The sequence below is a fragment of the Epargyreus clarus genome, unplaced genomic scaffold, assembly GCF_041222505.1.
Source record: "Epargyreus clarus isolate Ecla_fem2 unplaced genomic scaffold, WU_Ecla_fem_2.2 ptg000012l, whole genome shotgun sequence".
Taxonomy (NCBI): Eukaryota; Metazoa; Arthropoda; class Insecta; order Lepidoptera; family Hesperiidae; genus Epargyreus; species Epargyreus clarus.
In genome coordinates, this window is record NW_027332220.1 from 5,244,467 (window position 1) to 5,256,384 (window position 11,918).

The window sequence follows — 11,918 nt, forward strand, 5'->3', positions numbered from 1 at the left end:
ATTTAAAAAAATTGATACAATTTGTACAAAGATGTAAGTAAAAGTAAAATATAATTTTTAATTACACGTTAAGGTTTTAAACTACGAATATTTTTATTAATATCTATTTTATAAAAAGAAAAAACACTAAAATATTTATTAATTGCATATAATAATTATTTCAGAGTTAATAAGATTTTTCTACATTACATAAAAAAAAGTAAACTATAAAATATTTATTTAGTAAGTAATAAATATACATGTAATACTTTTTGCATAGTACAATTAATACTAGGTACATTGAGTAGGTACATCTCTAGTTTCTAATAAGATCTAGAATAACTCTTAACAACTCTAATATTATTTACATACCTTAAACATCATAGAAGGAATATCATAACATAAAAAGCAACATAAATTGAGATACCTTACCTATAGTAAACATTTTAAAAATAAAAAAGAAGATTAAGAAATACGAATTAAATTTAACATTCAACATTCCACCTATCGAAATTATATTATGAATGGTACATTCATCTTAGTTAAAATGTTTCAAAGCGAAACTATTATTTACTTAGTTCCCCTAACACGTATATCAAATAATTCACTAATAGTACAATAATTGCTAAACATATAAGACATCGATGCATATGGTTCCTCTCAGTACGTACTCCATTAAGCGTTGAAGCAACCTCGAATTGTTAATTTCATTTTGAGTGCTGTGTTATTTAAACGTCGGGAAAGTGCGGCGAAAATGAAAATAATATTTTTTACTTTTATTTTAAAATTGACAATAAATTATGTTCATAATTTCGCGTTGCCAAATGAAGGGTTGTATCAATTGAATTTGATACATTACAATGATTTTCACGCGAGGTAAGTACATTTTATATTTTTTTTACTATCGTACAGTGACCTACCATCTTGTTTGTTTAGGTGTCTATAAAGTCAACAATTTAAAATAAATTTGCGGAATACATTCAATATTTTTGTCTTAATGCTATTATCCGGAGTATTCGTAGAAACCATAACAAATTCTTTTATAATTATTGACTTGATACACATAAGTGTGAACTCATTTACTTTAAACAATGTAATTATACCTTATGGTATAATTACATTGTTTAACCATAAGGTTTATACCATATATTTATTATTATTGGTTTATGGTATAACCATTGTTTATACCATAAGGTATAATTACATTGTTTAAAGTAAATGAGTTCAATTGCACAAGATCTTACTCACTCGCACGTGCCTATGCCTTGCTCTACTCTTGGGCACATGTCTCCTCAAATAGGGGTTTTGGCCATAGCTCACCGCGTTGTCCAAGTGCATTTTGGTAGACTATACAGTCCTTTATTTCTTTTTATATTTTTTTTTTTATAATATAAGAGTAGCAGAAGATCACGTAGTCCACCATGGTAAGTGGCTACTGCCGCCCATGGACATCTGTAATGAACCCCAGATAGGATTAGATACTCCTACCTGAGGTCGGCTACAGATGCGCCACTACCCCTGAGGACTAAGCTGGAACACCTCTGAAAAGTCTGTCTCCCTTACCACACCCTTCAAACCGGAACACAACAGCGCTTAACACTGCTGTTATTAGGTAGAAATAGGTGTGGCGGTGGTGCCGCCGGAGTCGAACCACAAAGGGTTCTACCACCTTCAATACATACATAAAACATAAAATATATACATAAAAGTATTATATACATAAAAGTTATGATTATATGTAATAGGTAATGTGTGAAATATGATTATATGACGTAATTTATTTCTAATACGTACTAGGTACTATATAGGTGTTAGAAATGCCTGAGATTTGAAAATTGAGGCCCCGATTGAGAGGCAAAATTAAAAAAAAAAAATTAAAGTAAGTTTAGTAAACTATAGAGTACCGTCATTTGACAATTTCTTCATACATAGTCATTGTCACATTTGATTTTCGGTTAGATAATTTGGATGGATTGATTATTAATATCGGGCGATAGGGAATCCCAATGTATAGGGTTATGATTGTAGAAAGCGTTAACTAATAGGTTTTTAATCGGTTTTTAAAAGATTTTCTCATTAACAGTAACGGTGGCAACAGTAGATAGTGGTAATACCATAATTGAAGTGTCAAGTCATTAGTTGATTGGGGGAAATTAGTGTGCATAGATTCGCTAGATAAGTGTTTGTTGGTCTTATTTATATAATTGGCTAAGTACGAATCGAACTTGCACACGTAGGGTTCCGTACCACCAAATTTCATGTTTTATTTTTAATATTTGTTATCTTATCAGGTATAGAAGTAAATGCGTTTTGAAAATTTGAATTGTCTACCTTCGCTTCATTAGATAAAACAAAAACGCCGAAAACGCCGGTTTTTTTGTTAAATTAAATAAGTGTTTCTATTACGGTTTAAGCAATAGTGCCGTGTGACAGACGGACAGACGGGGAGACAGCGGACGCTTAGTAATAGGTTTCCGTTCTCACCCTTGAGTACGGAACCCTAATAAATGAAAAACCAATATCTCTAACATGCCCGTTCATAACTTACCTATAAATTGAACCTATAAAATGTGTTACGTTACATTTTATTACTTTTACCTACTGCAATTCGTTCTGCCAATTAATAAACATGTTGCGTGAATAGAAATATTTTGTAAGTGATTTTTATGAATGTAACGAACTCTTCGAAAAATAAATAATATTTGGCACTCTTTATTAATTCATTAATCATTAACATAGGAATCAATAACATTTAAATAAAATGTTCTTAAAGGTGTGTGATGTCTACCAATTCGCACTCGGCCATTGCGGTGGACTATGACCTAAACTTTCTCGCTTCGAGAGAGGAATTGGTCGATAATGAAATAAAGGACATAGGCAGGAGTTTCTAGGAGGGCCAACTTTGTGACGATAAATGGTAGACATGTGTATGAATCCGTGTAAGACGATTTTTGAATCTCTAGAGAGGAGAGCTGCCACCTCTCCACCCCCTTTTTTTTTATAACATAGGAATAGCAGACGAGCATGCAGTCCACCTGATGGTAAGTGGCTACTGCCGCTCATGGACATCTGTAATCAACCCCAGATAGGATTAGATATTCCTACCTGAGGTTGGCCACAGATGCCCCGCTGCCCTGAGGACTAAGCTGGAACGCCTCGGAAAAGTATGTCTCCCTTACCACATCCTTCAAAACGGAACACAGCAGCGCTTAACACTGCCCTTATAGCAATATAGGTAGTAATTCGATTATACCTTCATTCTTGGAAAATAATCAATTTAATTTGTCAAGAGGTTGTCTAGAGGAGTAGCTACATACATATACATACATGAGTAGCTTACCTAGGTAGGCTTCAAAATTAAAGCCTTATTATACAAAATTACTCAAACTCTGTAGCGGCTTAGGGGGTCGGAATGGGCGGCCCGCCCCGGGCCTCCGCTGGGGGGCCTCCAAACACAGTTGCTAAATTTATATCAGTCAACGAAAAAAAATGTCACCGAATCACAGGCGAACTTTTTACACTGGGGGCCTCCGTTCACCTTTCCGCCCCGGGCCACAGTGTAAGGATTTACCCGGGCCTCCAACTATCTTAGTCCGCCACTGCGTCTTATAAGTTTGCTTTTCCTAAAATAGTTAAAATTAAAACATTGGAGTTATCTGACCTTCTTCAAAATTAAACTTGTTTCAATAATAAGGACGAATGATTGGTGTTTATCGAAGGCCCAAAAATGTATAATCAATTAGGGTCAAGTTCCATACTTACAGCCCTACAAGGTCTATTAATTTTACATAGATAATTTTGCAAGTAAATAATAAATTGATGCATTAATTAAAGAAAGTGAGATATTTTCTTTATTGTGTCGTCGTCAGCCCATTAATGTTCCACTGTTGGGCACCGGTCTCCTCTTAGGATGAGACCAAGAGATGACCAAGTATTGGTAAACTTATAATGCCAAAGGATTAGTTTTACATATTTTGGTCTGGCGTTTAGGCCAATTGTTTAGGGTTTTCTCTGAAATTAGACCTATGATAATTAGTAGGATGCAGACGAGCAAATGCAATGATCGACGACCACTATTGACTCGAACATAAGCTCATGAACTCATAGTCACTCGAGTGTTCCATCCCTAATGTTTAGATAATCTTTCACAGATTCGAGGAGACATCCCTAGAGACTCCAATCTGCCACAGCAATGACAGCAACTGCTTCGGAGGCTTCGCTCGTTTAGCATACGCCATCAAGGAGCTGAAGAGAGAGAAGCCGATCAGTTTGCTCCTGAACGCTGGAGACAGCTTCCAGGGCACCAGTTGGTACACGCTGCTTAAGTGGAATATTACGCAGGAGTTCATGAATCTTCTGCCACACGATGCTCATGTAAGTTAGTAATGCGCTTTTCAAAAACTGATAAATGGAGCACGCCACGCTTTTTTCACAATTATACTATTTACTGTTCCTTAATTGATTCCTAGATTGAAAATTATTTTCTACTTTTTAGTTGATTTTATGATAAAAGCGTGTTTTTTAGTTTTTTTAACTATACTTATTTATAATTTTAAAATGTTAAGTAAGTAGTGGTTGAAACTCGGCCTCTCAGTCAAGAGGTCCGCGGTTCCGGTATTTATGAAAGTTATGTGCATATTAGAAATTATTATCATTTCTTGTAACAATGAAGGAAACATCGTGAGCAAACTTGCTCACTTGAGAGTTCTTAAAAAAGTTCTCAAAGGTGTGTGAAGTCTACCAATTATAGATTTTTCCATCTATACCTGACGTAAGTGCCTCCTTTCACTTCTCAAATGAGGATATTAAGAGTCTCTATTTTAACTTTACTTAATTCATCTACAACCTGCGTGGCGGAGCGGTCACCATACTGGTTTGATGCGCAAAGGGTTCCGGGATCGATCCCCGGCCAGACAGATATCTGAATGATGAATTAAGATATCTGTTATGGGTCTAGGTGATACAGGGAATCCTAGGTTGGGAATGTGAGTTTATTTATTTATGTCTTGATTTTTTTTTGATATGAACATTTCAGGCCATAGGAAACCACGACTTCGATGATGGCCCCGAAGGCTTGGCTCCATACCTTAAGTCCCTGAACGCACCAGCCATTGCAGCGAATATGGATTCGAGTGATGAACCTTCTCTTGAAGGGTTGTATACCCCCTACATTATAATAGAGAAAATGGGCAGAAAAATTGGCATCATTGGTGTAACTACCACGACAACTGAGGTATGGTATACTTAGTGTAAAATTTTGTTTAAAATAAGGTAGTCCGCGTAAAACTGCTAGTCCGCTCTGAATATAGTAATGAAACGCGTCGCCATAGCAAATTGTATGACTACACCTGCTCGCAACAACTTCAGAGCGGACTAGTATTTTGGCGAGGACTATACGTAACTTCTTGTAAGTTACTCTATTTTCCCTTTAGAGATTGTCCCCTATTGTCCCTCTATTGATCCCTCTATGGTCCAAATAAGTTAAGTCGTTTTTTAAGATATGTTCGCTTTTAAGCCGATTAACTCTACTTATTATATGTGTGAAAATATTTATGTACTGAATTATTAAAATTTACATATTATGTTACAATGGATAAACTGAAAAACAGTTTCTTGTACGTGTGCCTTCGTTTATTTTAAAATTATATTTAATTTTCGTAAGAACGTTTAGTAATAGAGACCCGTATTTACCTTTTTGGTACACAGCCTTAAATTGAGAGAAAACTTTTGTTGCCAAAGGTGTAGGAATTATTTTATTAATCTGGCAAATGTGTTACCCACACTGTTCCCATTATGTAAAAGACCAGAGGGTTAATAATAATAATATATTGTTTCAGATACTAGCACCAGTTGGTAAAGTGGTGTTCACGGATCCATTTGAGGCTGCGGCACTTGAAGCTAAGAATCTTTACGAAATGGGCATCGACGTCATTATACTTCTCTCTCACTGTGGCTATGACGTTGATATGTAAGACAAATTATGCATACAAGTTTTTATCCTAAATTTCCTTAAGAAATCAATTATAAAAATGTTAAGTCCCATTTATGTCATTGAACTCATGGGCTTCATGGTTCTGGAATCTGAAACCAACGTTTTAAAATACGTTTTTTCGTTAGTCAGTATAGGTCTTATTTTGTATTTAGTCCTCCCATAATAGAGCAAAATTAAAAAAAAAAAACATTAAATATAATAAAAATCTATCTTGTATACCTTGCAGTAGCTTTAATTTACTGTGACGACTTTCTGCAATTCGTCAATAGATGGCGCTGCTATTATTTCTGAATTACGTTTTCTTAACACCTTGCATATTATAGGTAATCCGAATTGAATCTGTTAGAGTAAGACCGCTTCCCATGTATGATCACTTAGTCTGACGGGGAAATCCTTCTTTTAAAAAAATCAAAATTATCATCTACCATAATAACACATATTTCGTGAAAATTTAAACTTACTATCGTTTACAGTTTAAAACAAATATTTATATGAAACGCATTTATTTTTTTTCAGGCAAATTGCGCGGGAGTACGGCGAACATATCGATATTATAGTAGGGGGTCATTCGCATAGAGACGAGAGGTTCTCCATCCCCTATTTCACCAAAGTTAGAACCCTTGGAGATAGTAAACATGAGGTTAGTTTAATCATACGAGTATATTATTTTATTATTATATTCTCGCTTTAATCCGATTATTGTTACTAGTTGTTACCATGTCATAGGAGGCGACCTAGAGTTCAAAGAGTTATTATTCAAATTAGTAAACCTTTATGATTGGATTCTGGGACAAAGTAAGTCGTTGGGGGCAGAAAGAACTTTAGTCTAACCAGGGGTTGATTATAAATCTGCATGGGAGCAACTAATAGTATCTATCCATTTATCATAATGTTCGCTAGTTGCATTTTATTTATAAAAAAAAAAATATTTTTTTATATAATGAAAAATTATAAAATACTAAAAATTATAATATTAATAATATTTTTCTAATTTATAATTTTTTCCAGGTTGTAATAGTCCAAGCGTCGGCATTCACTAAAATTCTAGGAAATCTTACAGTTTATTTCGACTATCTTGGAAATATTGTGAAATGGGAAGGTGGACCAATAGTCCTAAATAGATCTGTGCCAGAAGGTAAAGAATATATATATTTTTTCCTTGTTTGATGTTGTTTATTTTTTCTCGAATTAAGTAAAAAATAAAAACTATTAATTTAATATAAGCTTCAATTATAAAATAATATTTAATTTAGTTTGACAGTATAAGATATAATATCATAATCAAATCCTTTTAATCTATATCTACAAATTATTTTCAAGGGTAAAATATTAATTGAAATAAATTATACAACTATGTTAATTTAATATAGGAAAAACGTTACAGTGACAAGGGACAACTGACTGACAACAATAATTATAACGATATTTATTTATTATATACATAAAAAAGTACTTGCTACCGTTTCGAACACTGATTTTTCCTACTTTTTCAGTGACTTACTTTTCTTATTTCTGAAATTCTAATAATAATGTATACCATTTTGTAACATGATAAAAAATAATCTTAATAATAAGTGACATTAACTTACAGATGAGGAAACCAAAGAAAAGTTGGCGCCGTATGCTAAGTTAGTGCACGAATCAGAAACAAAGTCCATCGGGTTCAATATGGTCACACTACGTCACAAAGATTGCGCTTATGGGGAATGTGGTCTTGGAGATCTACTCACTGATGCTATTAACGCATATGTAAGTTGTAAATGACACTAATGTAACTTTTGAAGGTGGTATCGATTGATTATCGATTCCCATGGGCGGCAGTACCACCCATTTAACATTAGGTCATATTTAATGTATTGGCCCTGATTTTGGATATTTATTTACATTTTTTAAGATCAACAGTTTCAGTCCACTAAGGGTTCTAAAATATCTCTTACGGGTTATTCAGAGAGTGTTACAATATCATATTTATTCTTTGAGGCTCTTCAACATACGTTTAATTAATGTGTGTGTATGATGGAGACACATACAAAAAATACTCAATATTTAATGACAAAATAAAATGGATTATACCCAGAAGCGATATTGCATAATCAGTACGTTACGAGGTCTTTAAAGCCTCACAGGCACGTGTCGTATCTATAAAAAGGGAGAATTGGCGTTGTATTTTTTGTGGTGTTTAAGTGTCAAGGCAAGTTATTGCTACATTTAATGTTTATTCGTACAATAACAATATGTAACTGTGTCAATCATGAGTCATCGAATAGGAAAAAGTGTAGCGAGAAGTTTTTTTTTAAGATAGATTTTATTTATACAATCTTTTTGAATTATATTCAGAAGGGTCACCAAAATAGTTATTTTTTAATATTCTATATGTTAGAAACTACATTAAATATCAGAGATTAAAAAAAATGGAAAACAATAAAATTGTCACCTTTGGCATGAAATTGAAATAAATAATACACGTACAATTTAAAATTACAAACATCTCCCATTATGATTTTAATGATAATTTATGTACTAAGATAGAACAATTAATTGTGATTGATTCACAGACAATATATAATACTCGTAGTGATCGCGGCTTCGCCCGCGTTTTAAAAAGATAACATGACAAACATTAACTGTAAAATTGTACCTTCATTGGAATGACAATGGCGCCATCTGTCGAAAATTGGTCGTACCAATTCAGAAACCATCCTGTGCTCATGCACTACAACTTTGCTAAACATCATTACATAATCAAATGCAAGTTGACGATTCTATAAGGGACGTAGAGACAAACATTCATTTCTCTATATGCATTATTATTCAATATTTCTTTATGCTATATATTTCAGGTTAAATCAACTGTAAAAACTGAGTATGATTGTATATCATTATTGCAACGTAGTAATATAAGAACGTCTCTACTTAAAGGAAGTAAGTTTAAACAAATTGTTATATAGATTTCAAAAATTCTTAACCACTTTCATATTATTCTTTATTTGATTCCACACTAAAATTAGCACCATTAAGAATTCTATTTTATTGATATATCATTAATCCTTAATCCTCAATAATTTAATCGATCCTCGATCCTTATTTCTCTAACTTCGATCTTTGTTCGTTGTTGTTGTCAATTTGTTCAAATCATATTTACTACTATTTATGTTGACGGCAAAGTTCAACATAATTTTAAGCATTTTTATATCCTAATTTATTGAATTCCAGGTATTAATCAAGGTTCCCTAATTGAACTGTTCCCGTACAGAGATTTCCTTGAAACCTTTGAAATAAAAGGTAAATATGTACTTGACGCCCTGGAAATGAGTGTGAGCGACGCTACATCACCGTTTGATGCACCCTGGTTGCTGCAAGTTTCTGGTAAGGAGAAAATTATTTTTGAATAGATTGTTTAAATACAATATTGAAATGGTAAACGTGCATGCAGTCCACCTGATGATAAATGGCTACTGCCGCCCATAGACATCTGTAATCAACCCCAGATAGGATACGAAATCCTATCTGAGGTCGGCCGCTGATGCGCCGCTACCTCTGAGGACTAAGTATGTCTCCTCAAACCGGAACACAGGAGAGCTGAACACTGATGTTGTTATAAATTAGAAATAGGGGTGGCGGTGGTGCCTCTAGAGCCAAACTACAAAGGGTCCTAGCACCTCATTCTGAAGCGCAATAGCTTCTGGACTTGGTCATTTAAAGTGTAAATGCCCGTATCTAAATGTAAATTTACAAATTACTAGCTGACCCGGCAAACGTTGTGCTGCCATGTAAATAAAAAAATGTTAAGGGTGAACATCCCTTATCACTTAGGGGTATAAAAATAGATAATGGCCGATTTTCAGACCTACTGAATATGCATATAAAATTTGGTGAAAATCGGTAAAGCCGGTACGGAGGAGTACGGTAACTAACATTGTGACAGGAGAATTTTGTACATACGAGATTAGCAATGAACTTCACCTCATCACTTAATTTTCTGTCTCTAGGTCTTCGCGTATTGTATAATGTATCCCAGCCTGAGGGTCAGCGAGTGGTGTCAGTGTACATAGGGGATGGCGCCTCGAGATCCACTTTGGATTTAGAAAAGTACTACCAGATCACAGCACCAGCTTATTTGGCGAACGGTGGAGATGGCTATGAGGTATTGAATGATTACATAATTCTAGTTAATAAGTAGATGCTCTTCATTGTAATTTAAAGGCACTTAAGTGTTCAATTGAAATTTAAGAAATTGGTTTCAAATGACATTCACGTCCAAAACGAGCATGCAGTATATCTGAAATACTGCTATTATGAGGCAAAATTACACATTTAATATTACAAAGGGAGGAACTTGCAGAAGAATTTGTAAGAGAGTCACGATTTTTAGTAGACTCTTAGCTTGAAAAGTCAAGTCAGATTACGCAATGCCCGTTATAAAAAACCAATCTATCCAACTTTGCCTACCAAAGATCGAATAATAATTTGCAGTAGTCAAAATTGATAATTGATGATCTTTGATAGGCAATCATTGGATTGATTAATTATTTCAATAACAGGGGCAAGGATTCTCTCACGCAAGCACTCTTATTTTGGTAATTTTCAGGTATTACCGACACAAAGAAGAAACCTTCGAGTATTGGACAGTGATCAAGATGCTCTCTTGTTGTATATTAAGCAACACACTCCCTTACATATTGTACCAGATGGAAGAATTACTATAACTCATTAAATTATTAGAAATTAATATAGATTACTTGTCTGGACGTAATTTTACAATAGGCGTTATTTTCTATATGAAGAATCTTGAAGGACTTTGTAAAGTTTTCGAAATATAGATAAATAAATAATTAGGTTGGACTGAAGAATATTTAAGGCAATATTTTTTTTTAAGATACAGATATGATAGATATGATATGATAGATAAAGATATTAAAGATAAAGATAATTTATTTGCTTTGAACAGTGAGAAAAGTTGTTACATATAATATTAATAGTCTCTTATTCAGCCTTTTCAAGCATGCAAATTGAATTAAATGAAATGAAATTACATTATATAAAATTAAATTAAACCAAATTAAATTAACTATACAACCTACATTAAATTAAATGGTTTGAAATTTTAATTATTTAGATTAAATTATTAAACATTATACAAATACATACATTAATTACAATTAATTTAAATGTCAACATCATCATTCAAAAATTATATTGATGATTAAGTATGCAAATAAATTAAGCATATTATAGGTAAGTATATTAATCTGTAAAATAATATAATAGGTCAATTATTAAATTAATAACAAAATGATAATTGTAATTATTTGGTATTGCCTACTTTTTATATAAAGTCTCATTTTTGTATGAAAAATTGCAAAGTAAAGAAAAATAATTTCTGCTGATATTACTAAAAAAGAAACAAAGTGATAAGTTTTCAGGAGATGACTATTCCCATCATTACCATTCCCGCTATTATCATCGTCTTAATTAACGTCATCACTGTAATCAACATCAACAACATATTAATGGCCATGTATGTTGTCATGATCTCCACCATGAATTCCATCATCTGTGTCAATATCGTGATCAACTACATGATCATTATTAATATATCAACTTAATTACTCCCCCTTACATAATCTTATCTTCTGAGGGGACTGGAGATCAGTAGTGGAGTCTTCATAAATCCAGGATCATTTGTAGAATTTTGCGTTCGAATCCCAGGCACCTCCGACTTTGCACATTATGTGCGTATTTGAATTTAATAGTGAATAGCTATTACCTAAACGATAAAGTAAAACGTCCCAAGGAACCCTGTACAACAACATTTCCAAAAAAGTAAACTTTGAAAGATAAATGTTAAATTTTAACTTGCATTAAACTCTTTTTGAAACAATAAGCCTACCTAACAACACAATCTCTTTGTGGTTACAGATAATGCGAGTAACTTCACAATAGAAGC

At 33.3% G+C, this 11,918-nt stretch overlaps 1 protein-coding gene across 1 annotated transcript; it reads left to right on the forward strand.

Annotated features, from left to right (window-relative positions):
* Positions 1 to 711: 711 nt before the first annotated feature.
* LOC140746192 (apyrase-like) lies at positions 712 to 11,088 on the forward strand. Its single transcript, XM_073078238.1, has 11 exons — positions 712 to 855; positions 4,131 to 4,353; positions 5,015 to 5,212; positions 5,817 to 5,947; positions 6,488 to 6,611; positions 6,980 to 7,106; positions 7,563 to 7,720; positions 8,812 to 8,893; positions 9,185 to 9,337; positions 9,961 to 10,115; positions 10,560 to 11,088. Exons 1-11 carry the CDS (start codon positions 734 to 736, stop codon positions 10,683 to 10,685), a joined length of 1,599 nt encoding a protein of 532 aa, XP_072934339.1. The 5' UTR covers positions 712 to 733; the 3' UTR covers positions 10,686 to 11,088.
* Positions 11,089 to 11,918: the final 830 nt, after the last annotated feature.